This window comes from Ranitomeya variabilis, chromosome 1 (assembly GCF_051348905.1).
Source record: "Ranitomeya variabilis isolate aRanVar5 chromosome 1, aRanVar5.hap1, whole genome shotgun sequence".
Lineage (NCBI taxonomy): Eukaryota > Metazoa > Chordata > Amphibia > Anura > Dendrobatidae > Ranitomeya > Ranitomeya variabilis.
Genome location: NC_135232.1, coordinates 550,295,232 through 550,321,598, shown reverse-complemented (window position 1 = coordinate 550,321,598; position 26,367 = coordinate 550,295,232). Strand labels below are relative to the sequence as shown.

General features: G+C 55.9%; 1 protein-coding gene and 1 pseudogene across 1 annotated transcript in view; one reads left to right on the top strand and one right to left on the bottom strand.

Annotated features, from left to right (window-relative positions):
• Positions 1–24,263, top strand: part of LOC143793837 (uncharacterized) — a 72,437-nt pseudogene extending 48,174 nt beyond the window's left edge.
• PMVK (phosphomevalonate kinase) overlaps positions 1–25,855 on the bottom strand; it is a 75,210-nt gene extending 49,355 nt beyond the window's left edge. Inside the window, exon 1 of the mRNA XM_077255604.1 lies at positions 25,671–25,855. Within this exon, the coding sequence (XP_077111719.1) occupies positions 25,671–25,753 (83 nt within the window). The 5' untranslated portion in view covers positions 25,754–25,855. The remainder of the gene's footprint in view (positions 1–25,670) is intronic.
• Between the last annotated feature and the right edge of the window lie 512 nt (positions 25,856–26,367).

Genomic DNA, 26,367 nt, shown 5'->3' with positions numbered 1-26,367 from the left:
ACACTACCACCACACTGTCACCAGCAGTACACCATCACCACTATAGCGCCACACTATCACCAGCAGTACGCCATCACCACTATAGCGCCACACTACCACCACACTGTCACCAGCAGTACGCCATCTCCACTAAAGCGCCACACTCTCACCATCAGTACGCCATCACCACTATAGCGCCACACTACCACCAGTACGCCATCACCACTATAGCGCCACACTACCACCACACTACCACCAGCAGTACGCCATCACCACTATAGCGCCACACTACCACCAGCAGTACGCCATCACCACTATAGCGCCACACTACCACCAGCAGTACGCCATCACCACTATAGCGCCACACTACCACCAGCAGTACGCCATCACCACTATAGCGCCACACTACCAGCAGTACGCCATCGCCACACTACCACCAGCAGTACGCCATCACCACTATAGCGCCACACCACCACCAGCAGTACGCCATCACCACTATAGCGCCACACTACCACCACTGTCACCAGCAGTACGCCATCACCACTATAGCGCCACACTACCACCAGCAGTACGCCATCACCACTATAGCGCCACACTACCACCAGCAGTACGCCATCACCACTATAGCGCCACACTACCACCAGCAGTACGCCATCACCACTATAGCGCCACACTACCACCAGCAGTATGCCATCACTACTATAGCGCCACACTACCACCAGCAGTACGCCATCACCACTATAGCGCCACACTACCACCAGCAGTACGCCATCACCACTATAGCGCCACACTACCACCAGCAGTACGCCATCACCACTATAGCGCCACACTCTCACCAGCAGTACACCATCACTATAGCGCCACACTACCACCAGCAGTACGCCATCACCACTATAGCGCCACACTATCACCAGCAGTACGCCATCACCACTATAGCGCCACACTACCACCAGCAGTACGCCATCACCACTATAGCGCCACAGTACCACCAGCAGTACGCCATCAAAACTATAGCGCCACACTACCACCACACTGTCACCAGCAGTACGCCATCACCACTATAGCGCGACACTACCACCACACTGTCACCAGCAGTACACCATCACCACTATAGCGCCACACTATCACCAGCAGTACGCCATCACCACTATAGCGCCACACTACCACCACACTGTCACCAGCAGTACGCCATCTCCACTAAAGCGCGACACTCACCATCAGTACACCATCACCACTATAGCGCCACACTACCACCAGTACGCCATCACCACTATAGCGCCACACTATCACCAGCAGTACGCCATCACCACTATAGCGCCACACTCTCACCAGCAGTACGCCATCACCACTATAGCGCCACACTACCACCAGCAGTACGCCATCACCACTATAGCGCCACACTACCACCAGCAATACGCAATCACCACTATAGCGCCACACTATCACCAGCAGTACGCCATCACCACTATAGCGCCTCACTACTACCACACTCTCACCAGCAGTACGCCATCACCACTATAGCGCCACACTACTACCACACTCTCACCAGCAGTACGCCATCACCACTATAGCGCCACACTACCACCAGCAGTACGCCATCACCACTATAGCGCCACAGTACCACCAGCACGCCATCACCACTATAGCGCCACACTACCACCACACTGTCACCAGCAGTACGCCATCACCACTATAGCGCCACACTACCACCACACTGTCACCAGCAGTATGCCATCACCACTATAGCGCCACACTACCACCACACTGTCACCAGCAGTACACCATCACCACTATAGCGCCACACACTCACCAGCAGTACGCCATCACCACTATAGCGCCACACTATCACCAGCAGTACGCCATCACCACTATAGCGCCACACTACCACCAGCAGTACGCCATCACCACTATAGCGCCACACTACCACCACACTGTCACCAGCAGTACGCCATCACTATAGCGCCACACTACCACCAGCAGTACGCCATCACCACTATAGCGCCACACTCTCATCAGCAGTACGCCATCACCATTATAGTGCCACACCATCACCAGCAGTACGCAATCACCACTATAGCGCCACACTCTCACCAGCAGTACGCCATCACCACTATAGCGCCACACTACCACCAGCAGTACGCCATCACCACTATAGCGCCACACTACCACCAGCAGTACGCCATCACCACTATAGCGCCACGCTACCACCAGCAGTACGCCATCACCACTATAGCGCCACGCTACCACCAGCAGTACGCCATCACCACTATAGCGCCACACTACCACCAGCAGTACGCCATCACCACTATAGCGCCACACTACCACCACACTGTCACCAGCAGTACGCCACCACTATAGCGCCACACTACCACCAGCAGTACGCCATCACCACTATAGCGCCACACTACCACCACACTACCACCAGCAGTACGCCATCACCACTATAGCGCCACACTACCACCAGCAGTACGCCATCACCACTATAGCGCCACACTACCACCAGCAGTACGCCATCACCACTATAGCGCCACACTACCACCAGCAGTACGCCATCACCACTATAGCGCCACACTACCACCACACTACCACCAGCAGTACGCCATCACCACTATAGCGCCACACTACCACCAGCAGTACGCCATCACCACTATAGCGCCACACTACCACCAGCAGTACGCCATCACCACTATAGCGCCACACTACCACCACACTACCACCAGCAGTACGCCATCACCACTATAGCGCCACACTACCACCAGCAGTACGCCATCACCACTATAGCGCCACACTACCACCAGCAGTACGCCATCACCACTATAGCGCCACACTACCACCACACTACCACCAGCAGTACGCCATCACCACTATAGCGCCACACTACCAGCAGTACGCCATCGCCACACTACCACCAGCAGTACGCCATCACCACTATAGCGCCACACTACCACCACTGTCACCAGCAGTACGCCATCACCACTATAGCGCCACACTACCACCAGCAGTACGCCATCACCACTATAGCGCCACACTACCACCAGCAGTACGCCATCACCACTATAGCGCCACACTACCACCAGCAGTACGCCATCACCACTATAGCGCCACACTATCACCAGCAGTATGCCATCACCACTATAGCGCCACACTACCACCAGCAGTACGCCATCACCACTATAGCGCCACACTACCACCAGCAGTACGCCATCACCACTATAGCGCCACACTACCACCAGCAGTACGCCATCACCACTATAGCGCCACACTACCACCAGCAGTATGCCATCACTATAGCGCCACACTACCACCAGCAGTACGCCATCACCACTATAGCGCCACACTACCACCAGCAGTACGCCATCACCACTATAGCGCCACACTACCACCAGCAGTACGCCATCACCACTATAGCGCCACACTCTCACCAGCAGTACGCCATCACCACTATAGCGCCACACTACCACCAGCAGTACGCCATCACCACTATAGCGCCACAGTACCACCAGCAGTACGCCATCAAAACTATAGCGCCACACTACCACCACACTGTCACCAGCAGTACGCCATCACCACTATAGCGCGACACTACCACCACACTGTCACCAGCTGTACACCATCACCACTATAGCGCCACACTATCACCAGCAGTACGCCATCACCACTATAGCGCCACACTACCACCACACTGTCACCAGCAGTACGCCATCACCACTATAGCGCCACACTACCACCAGTACGCCATCACCACTATAGCGCCACACTACCACCACACTACCACCAGCAGTACGCCATCACCACTATAGCGCCACACTACCACCAGCAGTACGCCATCACCACTATAGCGCCACACTACCACCAGCAGTACGCCATCACCACTATAGCGCCACACTACCACCACACTACCACCAGCAGTACGCCATCACCACTATAGCGCCACACTACCAGCAGTACGCCATCGCCACACTACCACCAGCAGTACGCCATCACCACTATAGCGCCACACTACCACCACTGTCACCAGCAGTACGCCATCACCACTATAGCGCCACACTACCACCAGCAGTACGCCATCACCACTATAGCGCCACACTACCACCAGCAGTACGCCATCACCACTATAGCGCCACACTACCACCAGCAGTACGCCATCACCACTATAGCGCCACACTACCACCAGCAGTATGCCATCACTACTATAGCGCCACACTACCACCAGCAGTACGCCATCACCACTATAGCGCCACACTACCACCAGCAGTACGCCATCACCACTATAGCGCCACACTACCACCAGCAGTACGCCATCACCACTATAGCGCCACACTCTCACCAGCAGTACACCATCACTATAACGCCACACTACCACCAGCAGTACGCCATCACCACTATAGCGCCACACTATCACCAGCAGTACGCCATCACCACTATAGCGCCACACTACCACCAGCAGTACGCCATCACCACTATAGCGCCACAGTACCACCAGCAGTACGCCATCAAAACTATAGCGCCACACTACCACCACACTGTCACCAGCAGTACGCCATCACCACTATAGCGCGACACTACCACCACACTGTCACCAGCAGTACACCATCACCACTATAGCGCCACACTATCACCAGCAGTACGCCATCACCACTATAGCGCCACACTACCACCACACTGTCACCAGCAGTACGCCATCTCCACTAAAGCGCCACACTCTCACCATCAGTACGCCATCACCACTATAGCGCCACACTACCACCAGTACGCCATCACCACTATAGCGCCACACTACCACCACACTACCACCAGCAGTACGCCATCACCACTATAGCGCCACACTACCACCAGCAGTACGCCATCACCACTATAGCGCCACACTACCTCCAGCAGTACGCCATCACCACTATAGCGCCACACTACCACCAGCAGTACGCCATCACCACTATAGCGCCACACTACCACCAGCAGTACGCCATCACCACTATAGCGCCACACTACCACCAGCAGTACGCCATCACCACTATAGCGCGACACTACCACCACACTGTCACCAGCAGTACACCATCACCACTATAGCGCCACACTATCACCAGCAGTACGCCATCACCACTATAGCGCCACACTACCACCACACTGTCACCAGCAGTACGCCATCTCCACTAAAGCGCCACACTCACCATCAGTACGCCATCACCACTATAGCGCCACACTACCACCAGTACGCCATCACCACTATAGCGCCACACTATCACCAGCAGTACGCCATCACCACTATAGCGCCACACTCTCACCAGCAGTACGCCATCACCACTATAGCGCCACACTACCACCAGCAGTACGCCATCACCACTATAGCGCCACACTACCACCAGCAATACGCAATCACCACTATAGCGCCACACTATCACCAGCAGTACGCCATCACCACTATAGCGCCTCACTACTACCACACTCTCACCAGCAGTACGCCATCACCACTATAGCGCCACACTACTACCACACTCTCACCAGCAGTACGCCATCACCACTATAGCGCCACACTACCACCAGCAGTACGCCATCACCACTATAGCGCCACAGTACCACCAGCACGCCATCACCACTATAGCGCCACACTACCACCACACTGTCACCAGCAGTACGCCATCATCACTATAGCGCCACACTACCACCACACTGTCACCAGCAGTACGCCATCACCACTATAGCGCCACACTACCACCACACTGTCACCAGCAGTACGCCATCACCACTATAGCGCCACACTACCACCACACTGTCACCAGCAGTACACCATCACCACTATAGCGCCACACACTCACCAGCAGTACGCCATCACCACTATAGCGCCACACTACCACCAGCAGTACGCCATCACCACTATAGCGCCACACTACCACCAGCAGTACGCCATCACCACTATAGCGCCACACTACCACCACACTGTCACCAGCAGTACGCCATCACTATAGCGCCACACTACCACCAGCAGTACGCCATCACCACTATAGCGCCACACTCTCATCAGCAGTACGCCATCACCATTATAGTGCCACACCATCACCAGCAGTACGCAATCACCACTATAGCGCCACACTCTCACCAGCAGTACGCCATCACCACTATAGCGCCACACTACCACCAGCAGTACGCCATCACCACTATAGCGCCACACTACCACCAGCAGTACGCCATCACCACTATAGCGCCACACTACCACCAGCAGTACGCCATCACCACTATAGCGCCACACTACCACCAGCAGTACGCCATCACCACTATAGCGCCACACTACCACCAGCAGTACGCCATCACCACTATAGCGCCACACTACCACCACACTGTCACCAGCAGTACGCCACCACTATAGCGCCACGCTACCACCAGCAGTACGCCATCACCACTATAGCGCCACACTACCACCACACTACCACCAGCAGTACGCCATCACCACTATAGCGCCACACTACCACCAGCAGTACGCCATCACCACTATAGCGCCACACTACCACCACACTACCACCAGCAGTACGCCATCACCACTATAGCGCCACACTACCACCAGCAGTACGCCATCACCACTATAGCGCCACACTACCACCAGCAGTACGCCATCACCACTATAGCGCCACACTACCACCAGCAGTACGCCATCACCACTATAGCGCCACACTACCACCAGCAGTACGCCATCACCACTATAGCACCACTACCACCAGCAGTACGCCATCACCACTATAGCGCCACACTACCACCAGCAGTACGCCATCACCACTATAGCGCCACACTACCACCAGCAGTACGCCATCACCACTATAGCGCCACACTACCACCAGCAGTACGCCATCACCACTATAGCGCCACACTACCACCAGCAGTACGCCATCACCACTGTAGCGCCACACTACCACCAGCAGTACGCCATCACCACTATAGCGCCACACTACCACCAGCAGTACGCCATCACCACTATAGCGCCACACTACCACCAGCAGTACGCCATCACCACTATAGCGCCACACTACCACCAGCAGTACGCCATCACCACTATAGCGCCACACTACCACCAGCAGTACGCCATCACCACTATAGCGCCACACTACCACCAGCAGTACGCCATCACCACTATAGCGCCACACTACCACCAGCAGTACGCCATCACCACTATAGCGCCACACTATCACCAGCAGTACGCCATCACCACTATAGCGCCACACTACCACCAGCAGTACGCCATCACCACTATAGCGCCACACTACCACCACACTGTCACCAGCAGTACGCCATCACCACTATAGCGCCACACTACCACCAGCAGTACGCCATCACCACTATAGCGCCACACTACCACCAGCAGTACGCCATCACCACTATAGCGCCACACTACCACCAGCAGTACGCCATCACCACTATAGCGCCACACTACCACCAGCAGTACGCCATCACCACTATAGCGCCACACTATCACCAGCAGTACGCCATCACCACTATAGCGCCACACTACCACCAGCAGTACGCCATCACCACTATAGCGCCACACTACCACCACACTGTCACCAGCAGTACGCCATCACCACTATAGCGCCACACTACCACCACACTACCACCAGCAGTACGCCATCACCACTATAGCGCCACACTACCACCAGCAGTACGCCATCACCACTATAGCGCCACACTCTCACCAGCAGTACGCCATCACCACTATAGCGCCACACTCTCACCAGCAGTACGCCATCACCACTATAGCGCCACACTACCACCAGCAACACGCAATCACCACTATAGCGCCACACTCTCACCAGCAGTACGCCATCACCACTATAGCGCCACACTACCACCAGCAGTACGCCATCACCACTATAGCGCCACACTACCACCACACTGTCACATCAGTACGCCATCACCACTATAGCGCCACACTATCACCAGCAGTACGCCATCACCACTATAGCGCCACACTACCACCAGCAGTACACCATCACCACTATAGCGCCACACTACCACCAGCAGTACACCATCACCACTATAGCGCCACACTCTCACCAGCAGTACGCCATCACCACTATAGCGCCACACTACCACCAGCAGTACGCCATCACCACTATAGCGCCACACTATCACCAGCAGTACGCCATCACCACTATAGCGCCACACTACCACCACACTGTCACCAGCAGTACGCCATCACCACTATAGCGCCTCACTACTACCACACTGACCAGCAGTACGCCATCACCACTATAGCGCCACACTACCACCAGCAGTACGCCATCACCACTATAGCGCCACACTACCACCAGCAGTACGCCATCACCACTATAGCGCCACACTACCACCAGCAGTACGCCATCACCACTATAGCGCCACACTACCACGAGCAGTACGCCATCACCACTATAGCGCCACACTACCACCAGCAGTACGCCATCACCACTATAGCGCCACACTACCACCAGCAGTACGCCATCACCACTATAGCGCCACACTACCACCAGCAGTACGCCATCACCACTATAGCGCCACACTACCACCAGCAGTACGCCATCACCACTATAGCGCCACACTACCACCAGCAGTACGCCATCACCACTATAGCGCCACACTACCACCAGCAGTACGCCATCACCACTATAGCGCCACACTACCACCAGCAGTACGCCATCACCACTATAGCGCCACACTACCACCACACTGTCACCAGCAGTACGCCATCACCAGTATAGCGCCACACTACCACCAGCAGTACGCCATCACCACTATAGCGCCACACTACCACCAGCAGTACGCCATCACCACTATAGCGCCACACTATCACCAGCAGTACGCCATCACCACTATAGCGCCACACTACCACCAGCAGTACGCCATCACCACTATAGCGCCACACTACCACCACACTGTCACCAGCAGTACGCCATCACCACTATAGCGCCACACTACCACCAGCAGTACGCCATCACCACTATAGCGCCACACTACCACCAGCAGTACGCCATCACCACTATAGCGCCACACTACCACCAGCAGTACGCCATCACCACTATAGCGCCACACTATCACCAGCAGTACGCCATCACCACTATAGCGCCACACTACCACCAGCAGTACGCCATCACCACTATAGCGCCACACTACCACCACACTGTCACCAGCAGTACGCCATCACCACTATAGCGCCACACTACCACCGCACTACCACCAGCAGTACGCCATCACCACTATAGCGCCACACTACCACCAGCAGTACGCCATCACCACTATAGCGCCACACTACCACCAGCAGTACGCCATCACCACTATAGCGCCACACTCTCACCAGCAGTACGCCATCACCACTATAGCGCCACACTACCACCAGCAATACGCAATCACCACTATAGCGCCACACTCTCACCAGCAGTACGCCATCACCACTATAGCGCCACACTACCACCAGCAGTACGCCATCACCACTATAGCGCCACACTACCACCACACTGTCACATCAGTACGCCATCACCACTATAGCGCCACACTATCACCAGCAGTACGCCATCACCACTATAGCGCCACACTACCACCAGCAGTACACCATCACCACTATAGCGCCACACTACCACCAGCAGTACACCATCACCACTATAGCGCCACACTCTCACCAGCAGTACGCCATCACCACTATAGCGCCACACTACCACCAGCAGTACGCCATCACCACTATAGCGCCACACTCTCACCAGCAGTACGCCATCACCACTATAGCGCCACACTCTCACCAGCAGTACGCCATCACCACTATAGCGCCACACTACCACCACACTGTCACCAGCAGTACGCCATCACCACTATAGCGCCACACTACCACCACACTACCACCAGCAGTACGCCATCACCACTATAGCGCCACACTACCACCAGCAGTACGCCATCACCACTATAGCGCCACACTCTCACCAGCAGTACGCCATCACCACTATAGCGCCACACTCTCACCAGCAGTACGCCATCACCACTATAGCGCCACACTACCACCAGCAATACGCAATCACCACTATAGCGCCACACTCTCACCATCAGTACGCCATCACCACTATAGCGCCACACTACCACCAGCAGTACGCCATCACCACTATAGCGCCACACTACCACCACACTGTCACATCAGTACGCCATCACCACTATAGCGCCACACTACCACCAGCAGTACACCATCACCACTATAGCGCCACACTATCACCAGCAGTACGCCATCACCACTATAGCGCCACACTACCACCACACTGTCACCAGCAGTACGCCATCACCACTATAGCGCCTCACTACTACCACACTGACCAGCAGTACGCCATCACCACTATAGCGCCACACTACCACCAGCAGTACGCCATCACCACTATAGCGCCACACTACCACCAGCAGTACGCCATCACCACTATAGCGCCACACTACCACCAGCAGTACGCCATCACCACTATAGCACCACACTACCACCAGCAGTACGCCATCACCACTATAGCGCCACACTACCACCAGCAGTACGCCATCAACACTATAGCGCCACACTACCACCAGCAGTACGCCATCACCACTATAGCGCCACACTACCACCAGCAGTACGCCATCACCACTATAGCGCCACACTACCACCAGCAGTACGCCATCACCACTATAGCGCCACACTACCACCACACTGTCACCAGCAGTACGCCATCACCACTATAGCGCCACACTACCACCAGCAGTACGCCATCACCACTATAGCGCCACACTACCACCAGCAGTACGCCATCACCACTATAGCGCCACACTATCACCAGCAGTACGCCATCACCACTATAGCGCCACACTACCACCAGCAGTACGCCATCACCACTATAGCGCCACACTACCACCACACTGTCACCAGCAGTACGCCATCACCACTATAGCGCCACACTACCACCAGCAGTACGCCATCACCACTATAGCGCCACACTACCACCAGCAGTACGCCATCACCACTATAGCGCCACACTATCACCAGCAGTACGCCATCACCACTATAGCGCCACACTACCACCAGCAGTACGCCATCACCACTATAGCGCCACACTACCACCACACTGTCACCAGCAGTACGCCATCACCACTATAGCGCCACACTACCACCAGCAGTACGCCATCACCACTATAGCGCCACACTACCACCAGCAGTACGCCATCACCACTATAGCGCCACACTACCACCAGCAGTACGCCATCACCACTATAGCGCCACACTACCACCACACTGTCACCAGCAGTACGCCATCACCACTATAGCGCCACACTACCACCAGCAGTACGCCATCACCACTATAGCGCCACACTATCACCAGCAGTACGCCATCACCACTATAGCGCCACACTACCACCAGCAGTACGCCATCACCACTATAGCGCCACACTATCACCAGCAGTACGCCATCACCACTATAGCGCCACACTACCACCAGCAGTACGCCATCACCACTATAGCGCCACACTACCACCAGCAGTACGCCATCACCACTATAGCGCCACACTACCACCAGCAGTACGCCATCACCACTATAGCGCCACACTACCACCAGCAGTACGCCATCACCACTATAGCGCCACACTACCACCAGCAGTACGCCATCACCACTATAGCGCCACACTACCACCAGCAGTACGCCATCACCACTATAGCGCCACACTACCACCACACTGTCACCAGCAGTACGCCATCACCACTATAGCGCCACACTACCACCAGCAGTACGCCATCACCACTATAGCGCCACACTACCACCAGCAGTACGCCGTCACCACTATAGCGCCACACTACCACCAGCAGTACGCCATCACCACTATAGCGCCACACTATCACCAGCAGTACGCCATCACCACTATAGCGCCACACTACCACCAGCAGTACGCCATCACCACTATAGCGCCACACTACCACCACACTGTCACCAGCAGTACGCCATCACCACTATAGCGCCACACTACCACCAGCAGTACGCCATCACCACTATAGCGCCACACTACCACCAGCAGTACGCCATCACCACTATAGCGCCACACTACCACCAGCAGTACGCCATCACCACTATAGCGCCACACTATCACCAGCAGTACGCCATCACCACTATAGCGCCACACTACCACCAGCAGTACGCCATCACCACTATAGCGCCACACTACCACCACACTGTCACCAGCAGTACGCCATCACCACTATAGCGCCACACTACCACCACACTACCACCAGCAGTACGCCATCACCACTATAGCGCCACACTACCACCAGCAGTACGCCATCACCACTATAGCGCCACACTACCACCAGCAGTACGCCATCACCACTATAGCGCCACACTACCACCAGCAGTACGCCATCACCACTATAGCGCCACACTACCACCAGCAGTACGCCATCACCACTATAGCGCCACACTACCACCAGCAGTACGCCATCACCACTATAGCGCCACACTACCACCAGCAGTACGCCATCACCACTATAGCGCCACACTACCACCAGCAGTACGCCATCACCACTATAGCGCCACACTACCACCACACTGTCACCAGCAGTACGCCATCACCACTATAGCGCCACACTACCACCAGCAGTACGCCATCACCACTATAGCGCCACACTATCACCAGCAGTACGCCATCACCACTATAGCGCCACACTACCAGCAGTACGCCATCACCACTATAGCGCCACACTACCACCACACTGTCACCAGCAGTACGCCATCACCACTATAGCGCCACACTACCACCAGCAGTACGCCATCACCACTATAGCGCCACACTACCACCAGCAGTACGCCATCACCACTATAGCGCCACACTACCACCACACTACCACCAGCAGTACGCCATCACCACTATAGCGCCACACTACCACCACACTGTCACCAGCAGTACGCCATCACCACTATAGCGCCACACTACCACCAGCAGTACGCCATCACCACTATAGCGCCACACTACCACCAGCAGTACGCCATCACCACTATAGCGCCACACTACCACCAGCAGTACGCCATCACCACTATAGCGCCACACTACCACCAGCAGTACGCCATCACCACTATAGCGCCACACTACCACCACACTGTCACCAGCAGTACGCCATCACCACTATAGCGCCACACTACCACCAGCAGTACGCCATCACCACTATAGCGCCACACTACCACCACACTGTCACCAGCAGTACGCCATCACCACTATAGCGCCACACTACCACCAGCAGTACGCCATCACCACTATAGCGCCACACTACCACCAGCAGTACGCCATCACCACTATAGCGCCACACTATCACCAGCAGTACGCCATCACCACTATAGCGCCACACTACCACCAGCAGTACGCCATCACCACTATAGCGCCACACTACCACCACACTGTCACCAGCAGTACGCCATCACCACTATAGCGCCACACTACCACCAGCAGTACGCCATCACCACTATAGCGCCACACTACCACCAGCAGTACGCCATCACCACTATAGCGCCACACTACCACCAGCAGTACGCCATCACCACTATAGCGCCACACTACCACCAGCAGTACGCCATCACCACTATAGCGCCACACTACCACCACACTGTCACCAGCAGTACGCCATCACCACTATAGCGCCACACTACCACCAGCAGTACGCCATCACCACTATAGCGCCACACTACCACCACACTGTCACCAGCAGTACGCCATCACCACTATAGCGCCACACTACCACCAGCAGTACGCCATCACCACTATAGCGCCACACTACCACCAGCAGTACGCCATCACCACTATAGCGCCACACTATCACCAGCAGTACGCCATCACCACTATAGCGCCACACTACCACCAGCAGTACGCCATCACCACTATAGCGCCACACTACCACCACACTGTCACCAGCAGTACGCCATCACCACTATAGCGCCACACTACCACCAGCAGTACGCCATCACCACTATAGCGCCACACTACCACCAGCAGTACGCCATCACCACTATAGCGCCACACTATCACCAGCAGTACGCCATCACCACTATAGCGCCACACTACCACCAGCAGTACGCCATCACCACTATAGCGCCACACTACCACCACACTACCACCAGCAGTACGCCATCACCACTATAGCGCCACACTACCACCACACTGTCACCAGCAGTACGCCATCACCACTATAGCGCCACACTACCACCAGCAGTACGCCATCACCACTATAGCGCCACACTACCACCAGCAGTACGCCATCACCACTATAGCGCCACACTACCACCAGCAGTACGTCATCACCACTATAGCGCCACACTACCACCAGCAGTACGCCATCACCACTATAGCGCCACACTACCACCACACTGTCACCAGCAGTACGCCATCACCACTATAGCGCCACACTACCACCAGCAGTACGCCATCACCACTATAGCGCCACACTACCACCACACTGTCACCAGCAGTACGCCATCACCACTATAGCGCCACACTACCACCAGCAGTACGCCATCACCACTATAGCGCCACACTACCACCAGCAGTACGCCATCACCACTATAGCGCCACACTATCACCAGCAGTACGCCATCACCACTATAGCGCCACACTACCACCAGCAGTACGCCATCACCACTATAGCGCCACACTACCACCACACTGTCACCAGCAGTACGCCATCACCACTATAGCGCCACACTACCACCAGCAGTACGCCATCACCACTATAGCGCCACACTACCACCAGCAGTACGCCATCACCACTATAGCGCCACACTACCACCACACTACCACCAGCAGTACGCCATCACCACTATAGCGCCACACTACCACCACACTACCACCAGCAGTACGCCATCACCACTATAGCGCCACACTACCACCACACTACCACCAGCAGTACGCCATCACCACTATAGCGCCACACTACCACCACACTACCACCAGCAGAACGCCATCACCACTATAGCGCCACACTACCACCAGCAGTACGCCATCACCACTATAGCGCCACACTACCACCAGCAGTACGCCATCACCACTATAGCGCCACACTACCACCACACTACCACCAGCAGTACGCCATCACCACTATAGCGCCACACTACCACCACACTACCACCAGCAGAACGCCATCACCACTATAGCGCCACACTACCACCAGCAGTACGCCATCACCACTATAGCGCCACACTACCACCAGCAGTACGCCATCACCACTATAGCGCCACACTACCACCACACTGTCACCAGCAGTACGCCATCACCACTATAGCGCCACACTATCACCAGCAGTACGCCATCACCACTATAGCGCCACACTACCACCAGCAGTACGCCATCACCACTATAGCGCCACACTACCACCACACTGTCACCAGCAGTACGCCATCACCACTATAGCGCCACACTACCACCAGCAGTACGCCATCACCACTATAGCGCCACACTACCACCACACTGTCACCAGCAGTACGCCATCACCACTATAGCGCCACACTACCACCAGCAGTACGCCATCACCACTATAGCGCCACACTACCACCAGCAGTACGCCATCACCACTATAGCGCCACACTATCACCAGCAGTACGCCATCACCACTATAGCGCCACACTACCACCAGCAGTACGCCATAACCACTATAGCGCCACACTACCACCACACTGTCACCAGCAGTACGCCATCACCACTATAGCGCCACACTACCACCAGCAGTACGCCATCACCACTATAGCGCCACACTACCACCAGCAGTACGCCATCACCACTATAGCGCCACACTACCACCACACTACCACCAGCAGTACGCCATCACCACTATAGCGCCACACTACCACCACACTACCACCAGCAGTACGCCATCACCACTATAGCGCCACACTACCACCACACTACCACCAGCAGTACGCCATCACCACTATAGCGCCACACTACCACCACACTACCACCAGCAGAACGCCATCACCACTATAGCGCCACACTACCACCAGCAGTACGCCATCACCACTATAGCGCCACACTACCACCAGCAGTACGCCATCACCACTATAGCGCCACACTACCACCACACTACCACCAGCAGTACGCCATCACCACTATAGCGCCACACTACCACCACACTACCACCAGCAGAACGCCATCACCACTATAGCGCCACACTACCACCAGCAGTACGCCATCACCACTATAGCGCCACACTACCACCAGCAGTACGCCATCACCACTATAGCGCCACACTACCACCAGCAGTACGCCATCACCACTATAGCGCCACACTACCACCACACTGTCACCAGCAGTACGCCATCACCACTATAGCGCCACACTACCACCAGCAGTACGCCATCACCACTATAGCGCCACACTACCACCAGCAGTACGCCATCACCACTATAGCGCCACACTACCACCAGCAGTACGCCATCACCACTATAGCGCCACACTATCACCAGCAGTACGCCATCACCACTATAGCGCCACACTACCACCAGCAGTACGCCATCACCACTATAGCGCCACACTACCACCACACTGTCACCAGCAGTACGCCATCACCACTATAGCGCCACACTACCACCACACTACCACCAGCAGTACGCCATCACCACTATAGCGCCACACTACCACCAGCAGTACGCCATCACAACTATAGCGCCACACTCTCACCAGCAGTACGCCATCACCACTATAGCGCCACACTCTCACCAGCAGTACGCCATCACCACTATAGCGCCACACTACCACCAGCAATACGCAATCACCACTATAGCGCCACACTCTCACCAGCAGTACGCCATCACCACTATAGCGCCACACTACCACCAGCAGTACGCCATCACCACTATAGCGCCACACTACCACCACACTGTCACATCAGTACGCCATCACCACTATAGCGCCACACTACCACCAGCAGTACACCATCACCACTATAGCGCCACACTATCACCAGCAGTACACCATCACCACTATAGCGCCACACTATCACCAGCAGTACGCCATCACCACTATAGCGCCACACTACCACCACACTGTCACCAGCAGTACGCCATCACCACTATAGCGCCTCACTACTACCACACTGACCAGCAGTACGCCATCACCACTATAGCGCCACACTACCACCAGCAGTACGCCATCACCACTATAGCGCCACACTACCACCAGCAGTACGCCATCACCACTATAGCGCCACACTACCACCAGCAGTACGCCATCACCACTATAGCGCCACACTACCACCAGCAGTACGCCATCACCACTATAGCGCCACACTACCACCAGCAGTACGCCATCACCACTATAGCGCCACACTACCACCAGCAGTACGCCATCACCACTATAGCGCCACACTACCACCACACTGTCACCAGCAGTACGCCATCACCACTATAGCGCCACACTACCACCAGCAGTACGCCATCACCACTATAGCGCCACACTATCACCAGCAGTACGCCATCACCACTATAGCGCCACACTACCAGCAGTACGCCATCACCACTATAGCGCCACACTACCACCACACTGTCACCAGCAGTACGCCATCACCACTATAGCGCCACACTACCACCAGCAGTACGCCATCACCACTATAGCGCCACACTACCACCAGCAGTACGCCATCACCACTATAGCGCCACACTACCACCACACTACCACCAGCAGTACGCCATCACCACTATAGCGCCACACTACCACCACACTGTCACCAGCAGTACGCCATCACCACTATAGCGCCACACTACCACCAGCAGTACGCCATCACCACTATAGCGCCACACTACCACCAGCAGTACGCCATCACCACTATAGCGCCACACTACCACCAGCAGTACGCCATCACCACTATAGCGCCACACTACCACCAGCAGTACGCCATCACCACTATAGCGCCACACTACCACCACACTGTCACCAGCAGTACGCCATCACCACTATAGCGCCACACTACCACCAGCAGTACGCCATCACCACTATAGCGCCACACTACCACCACACTGTCACCAGCAGTACGCCATCACCACTATAGCGCCACACTACCACCAGCAGTACGCCATCACCACTATAGCGCCACACTACCACCAGCAGTACGCCATCACCACTATAGCGCCACACTATCACCAGCAGTACGCCATCACCACTATAGCGCCACACTACCACCAGCAGTACGCCATCACCACTATAGCGCCACACTACCACCACACTGTCACCAGCAGTACGCCATCACCACTATAGCGCCACACTACCACCAGCAGTACGCCATCACCACTATAGCGCCACACTACCACCAGCAGTACGCCATCACCACTATAGCGCCACACTATCACCAGCAGTACGCCATCACCACTATAGCGCCACACTACCACCAGCAGTACGCCATCACCACTATAGCGCCACACTACCACCACACTACCACCAGCAGTACGCCATCACCACTATAGCGCCACACTACCACCACACTGTCACCAGCAGTACGCCATCACCACTATAGCGCCACACTACCACCAGCAGTACGCCATCACCACTATAGCGCCACACTACCACCAGCAGTACGCCATCACCACTATAGCGCCACACTACCACCAGCAGTACGTCATCACCACTATAGCGCCACACTACCACCAGCAGTACGTCATCACCACTATAGCGCCACACTACCACCAGCAGTACGCCATCACCACTATAGCGCCACACTACCACCACACTGTCACCAGCAGTACGCCATCACCACTATAGCGCCACACTACCACCAGCAGTACGCCATCACCACTATAGCGCCACACTACCACCACACTGTCACCAGCAGTACGCCATCACCACTATAGCGCCACACTACCACCAGCAGTACGCCATCACCACTATAGCGCCACACTACCACCAGCAGTACGCCATCACCACTATAGCGCCACACTATCACCAGCAGTACGCCATCACCACTATAGCGCCACACTACCACCAGCAGTACGCCATCACCACTATAGCGCCACACTACCACCACACTGTCACCAGCAGTACGCCATCACCACTATAGCGCCACACTACCACCAGCAGTACGCCATCACCACTATAGCGCCACACTACCACCAGCAGTACGCCATCACCACTATAGCGCCACACTACCACCACACTACCACCAGCAGTACGCCATCACCACTATAGCGCCACACTACCACCACACTACCACCAGCAGTACGCCATCACCACTATAGCGCCACACTACCACCACACTACCACCAGCAGTACGCCATCACCACTATAGCGCCACACTACCACCACACTACCACCAGCAGAACGCCATCACCACTATAGCGCCACACTACCACCAGCAGTACGCCATCACCACTATAGCGCCACACTACCACCAGCAGTACGCCATCACCACTATAGCGCCACACTACCACCACACTACCACCAGCAGTACGCCATCACCACTATAGCGCCACACTACCACCACACTACCACCAGCAGAACGCCATCACCACTATAGCGCCACACTACCACCAGCAGTACGCCATCACCACTATAGCGCCACACTACCACCACACTGTCACCAGCAGTACGCCATCACCACTATAGCGCCACACTATCACCAGGAGTACGCCATCACCACTATAGCGCCACACTACCACCAGCAGTACGCCATCACCACTATAGCGCCACACTACCACCACACTGTCACCAGCAGTACGCCATCACCACTATAGCGCCACACTACCACCAGCAGTACGCCATCACCACTATAGCGCCACACTACCACCACACTGTCACCAGCAGTACGCCATCACCACTATAGCGCCACACTACCACCAGCAGTACGCCATCACCACTATAGCGCCACACTACCACCAGCAGTACGCCATCACCACTATAGCGCCACACTATCACCAGCAGTACGCCATCACCACTATAGCGCCACACTACCACCAGCAGTACGCCATCACCACTATAGCGCCACACTACCACCACACTGTCACCAGCAGTACGCCATCACCACTATAGCGCCACACTACCACCAGCAGTACGCCATCACCACTATAGCGCCACACTACCACCAGCAGTACGCCATCACCACTATAGCGCCACACTACCACCACACTACCACCAGCAGTACGCCATCACCACTATAGCGCCACACTACCACCACACTACCACCAGCAGTACGCCATCACCACTATAGCGCCACACTACCACCACACTACCACCAGCAGTACGCCATCACCACTATAGCGCCACACTACCACCACACTACCACCAGCAGAACGCCATCACCACTATAGCGCCACACTACCACCAGCAGTACGCCATCACCACTATAGCGCCACACTACCACCAGCAGTACGCCATCACCACTATAGCGCCACACTACCACCACACTACCACCAGCAGTACGCCATCACCACTATAGCGCCACACTACCACCACACTACCACCAGCAGAACGCCATCACCACTATAGCGCCACACTACCACCAGCAGTACGCCATCACCACTATAGCGCCACACTACCACCAGCAGTACGCCATCACCACTATAGCGCCACACTACCACCAGCAGTACGCCATCACCACTATAGCGCCACACTACCACCACACTGTCACCAGCAGTACGCCATCACCACTATAGCGCCACACTATCACCAGCAGTACGCCATCACCACTATAGCGCCACACTACCACCACACTACCACCAGCAGTACGCCATCACCACTATAGCGCCACACTACCACCAGCAGTACGCCATCACCACTATAGCGCCACACTACCACCACACTACCACCAGCAGAACGCCATCACCACTATAGCGCCACACTACCACCAGCAGTACGCCATCACCACTATAGCGCCACACTACCACCACACTACCACCAGCAGAACGCCATCACCACTATAGCGCCACACTACCACCAGCAGTACGCCATCACCACTATAGCGCCACACTACCACCAGCAGTACGCCATCACCACTATAGCGCCACACTACCACCACACTACCACCAGCAGTACGCCATCACCACTATAGCGCCACACTACCACCACACTACCACCAGCAGAACGCCATCACCACTATAGCGCCACACTACCACCAGCAGTACGCCATCACCACTATAGCGCCACACTACCACCAGCAGTACGCCATCACCACTATAGCGCCACACTACCACCAGCAGTACGCCATCACCACTATAGCGCCACACTACCACCAGCAGTACGCCATCACCACTATAGCGCCACACTACCACCAGCAGTACGCCATCACCACTATAGCGCCACACTACCACCAGCAGTACGCCATCACCACTATAGCGCCACACTACCACCACACTACCACCAGCAGTACGCCATCACCACTATAGCGCCACACTACCACCACACTACCACCAGCAGTACGCCATCACCACTATAGCGCCACACTACCACCACACTACCACCAGCAGTACGCCATCACCACTATAGCGCCACACTACCACCACACTACCACCAGCAGAACGCCATCACCACTATAGCGCCACACTACCACCAGCAGTACGCCATCACCACTATAGCGCCACACTACCACCAGCAGTACGCCATCACCACTATAGCGCCACACTACCACCACACTACCACCAGCAGTACGCCATCACCACTATAGCGCCACACTACCACCACACTACCACCAGCAGAACGCCATCACCACTATAGCGCCACACTACCACCAGCAGTACGCCATCACCACTATAGCGCCACACTACCACCACACTGTCACCAGCAGTACGCCATCACCACTATAGCGCCACACTATCACCAGGAGTACGCCATCACCACTATAGCGCCACACTACCACCAGCAGTACGCCATCACCACTATAGCGCCACACTACCACCACACTGTCACCAGCAGTACGCCATCACCACTATAGCGCCACACTACCACCAGCAGTACGCCATCACCACTATAGCGCCACACTACCACCACACTGTCACCAGCAGTACGCCATCACCACTATAGCGCCACACTACCACCAGCAGTACGCCATCACCACTATAGCGCCACACTACCACCAGCAGTACGCCATCACCACTATAGCGCCACACTATCACCAGCAGTACGCCATCACCACTATAGCGCCACACTACCACCAGCAGTACGCCATCACCACTATAGCGCCACACTACCACCACACTGTCACCAGCAGTACGCCATCACCACTATAGCGCCACACTACCACCAGCAGTACGCCATCACCACTATAGCGCCACACTACCACCAGCAGTACGCCATCACCACTATAGCGCCACACTACCACCACACTACCACCAGCAGTACGCCATCACCACTATAGCGCCACACTACCACCACACTACCACCAGCAGTACGCCATCACCACTATAGCGCCACACTACCACCACACTACCACCAGCAGTACGCCATCACCACTATAGCGCCACACTACCACCACACTACCACCAGCAGAACGCCATCACCACTATAGCGCCACACTACCACCAGCAGTACGCCATCACCACTATAGCGCCACACTACCACCAGCAGTACGCCATCACCACTATAGCGCCACACTACCACCACACTACCACCAGCAGTACGCCATCACCACTATAGCGCCACACTACCACCACACTACCACCAGCAGAACGCCATCACCACTATAGCGCCACACTACCACCAGCAGTACGCCATCACCACTATAGCGCCACACTACCACCAGCAGTACGCCATCACCACTATAGCGCCACACTACCACCAGCAGTACGCCATCACCACTATAGCGCCACACTACCACCACACTGTCACCAGCAGTACGCCATCACCACTATAGCGCCACACTATCACCAGCAGTACGCCATCACCACTATAGCGCCACACTACCACCACACTACCACCAGCAGTACGCCATCACCACTATAGCGCCACACTACCACCAGCAGTACGCCATCACCACTATAGCGCCACACTACCACCACACTACCACCAGCAGAACGCCATCACCACTATAGCGCCACACTACCACCAGCAGTACGCCATCACCACTATAGCGCCACACTACCACCACACTACCACCAGCAGAACGCCATCACCACTATAGCGCCACACTACCACCAGCAGTACGCCATCACCACTATAGCGCCACACTACCACCAGCAGTACGCCATCACCACTATAGCGCCACACTACCACCACACTACCACCAGCAGTACGCCATCACCACTATAGCGCCACACTACCACCACACTACCACCAGCAGAACGCCATCACCACTATAGCGCCACACTACCACCAGCAGTACGCCATCACCACTATAGCGCCACACTACCACCAGCAGTACGCCATCACCACTATAGCGCCACACTACCACCAGCAGTACGCCATCACCACTATAGCGCCACACTACCACCAGCAGTACGCCATCACCACTATAGCGCCACACTACCACCAGCAGTACGCCATCACCACTATAGCGCCACACTACCACCAGCAGTACGCCATCACCACTATAGCGCCACACTACCACCACACTACCACCAGCAGTACGCCATCACCACTATAGCGCCACACTACCACCACACTACCACCAGCAGTACGCCATCACCACTATAGCGCCACACTACCACCACACTACCACCAGCAGTACGCCATCACCACTATAGCGCCACACTACCACCACACTACCACCAGCAGAACGCCATCACCACTATAGCGCCACACTACCACCAGCAGTACGCCATCACCACTATAGCGCCACACTACCACCAGCAGTACGCCATCACCACTATAGCGCCACACTACCACCACACTACCACCAGCAGTACGCCATCACCACTATAGCGCCACACTACCACCACACTACCACCAGCAGAACGCCATCACCACTATAGCGCCACACTACCACCAGCAGTACGCCATCACCACTATAGCGCCACACTACCACCACACTGTCACCAGCAGTACGCCATCACCACTATAGCGCCACACTATCACCAGGAGTACGCCATCACCACTATAGCGCCACACTACCACCAGCAGTACGCCATCACCACTATAGCGCCACACTACCACCACACTGTCACCAGCAGTACGCCATCACCACTATAGCGCCACACTACCACCAGCAGTACGCCATCACCACTATAGCGCCACACTACCACCACACTGTCACCAGCAGTACGCCATCACCACTATAGCGCCACACTACCACCAGCAGTACGCCATCACCACTATAGCGCCACACTACCACCAGCAGTACGCCATCACCACTATAGCGCCACACTATCACCAGCAGTACGCCATCACCACTATAGCGCCACACTACCACCAGCAGTACGCCATCACCACTATAGCGCCACACTACCACCACACTGTCACCAGCAGTACGCCATCACCACTATAGCGCCACACTACCACCAGCAGTACGCCATCACCACTATAGCGCCACACTACCACCAGCAGTACGCCATCACCACTATAGCGCCACACTACCACCACACTACCACCAGCAGTACGCCATCACCACTATAGCGCCACACTACCACCACACTACCACCAGCAGTACGCCATCACCACTATAGCGCCACACTACCACCACACTACCACCAGCAGTACGCCATCACCACTATAGCGCCACACTACCACCACACTACCACCAGCAGAACGCCATCACCACTATAGCGCCACACTACCACCAGCAGTACGCCATCACCACTATAGCGCCACACTACCACCAGCAGTACGCCATCACCACTATAGCGCCACACTACCACCACACTACCACCAGCAGTACGCCATCACCACTATAGCGCCACACTACCACCACACTACCACCAGCAGAACGCCATCACCACTATAGCGCCACACTACCACCAGCAGTACGCCATCACCACTATAGCGCCACACTACCACCAGCAGTACGCCATCACCACTATAGCGCCACACTACCACCAGCAGTACGCCATCACCACTATAGCGCCACACTACCACCACACTGTCACCAGCAGTACGCCATCACCACTATAGCGCCACACTATCACCAGCAGTACGCCATCACCACTATAGCGCCACACTACCACCACACTACCACCAGCAGTACGCCATCACCACTATAGCGCCACACTACCACCAGCAGTACGCCATCACCACTATAGCGCCACACTACCACCACACTACCACCAGCAGAACGCCATCACCACTATAGCGCCACACTACCACCAGCAGTACGCCATCACCACTATAGCGCCACACTACCACCACACTACCACCAGCAGAACGCCATCACCACTATAGCGCCACACTACCACCAGCAGTACGCCATCACCACTATAGCGCCACACTACCACCAGCAGTACGCCATCACCACTATAGCGCCACACTACCACCAGCAGTACGCCATCACCACTATAGCGCCACACTACCACCAGCAGTACGCCATCACCACTATAGCGCCTCACTACCACCAGCAGTACACGCCATCACCTCTATAGCGCCACACTACCACCAGAAGCAGCACAACGCCGCCACCGCCACAACAAGCAGCAGCACAACACCACCACTATACCTCCGCCATCATCACTACACCGCCACCAGATCATTCACCGCCAGTACACCCACCACCACTGTCAGCACCAGTAAGCCGCCGCTGGAACCCAAAAGCCACCATCGGTGTCACCAGCACACTGCCTGGTCTCCCTCCCTCTCCGTGTGCCCGGTGTCACCTCTCTCGGAGCCGCTCTGTGATATAATCCTTCCCAGATTTCCTCTTTCCGTTAACTAGAAGCAACAGCCTGGGAGCCGCCATCACTGCCGACACCTGGGCTGGGCTCCGTCCGTCCACTCCCACTGTGCAGTGCACACGTCCCCAACACTGTCTCCATGGCACCTGGCTCCGCCCACACAGTGTAGCACGCCCCTTAAACGACTCGTCTCCGCCCAGTCTCCAGTTACACAGCTCATTGTCACACCACCCAATCAAGAATATCGGAAAGACGGAGCAGCCAATCACAGCGCAGAACGGACAGCGGTATGACTCTACCGCCTCTCCTGACTCCTTCTGCTCCATCCGCACTGGCTCATTTTTTTCTCGGCGGATACGTTACCCAGGGCTGCCACTAGGAATTTCGGGGCCCCATACTAGCAAAATTTTCGGGGCCCCCTTGAGACTCCGCCCAGGCTCCACCCCTCTTACTGTCCACAGTCCCACCGCTCTCTCTTGGAAAATCTCCACTTCTAAGTTCTCACCTATCACACATTAAGGCTGGTTTCACACTAGCGTCGGTACGGGGCCGTCGCGCTGCGTCGGTGCGACGTACCGACGCATACTGTGAAAAAAATGCCCGACGTGGGCAGCGGAAGCAGTCTTACGACACTTCCGCTGCCCCATTGCAAGGTCCAGGGAGGAGGGGGCGGAGTTTC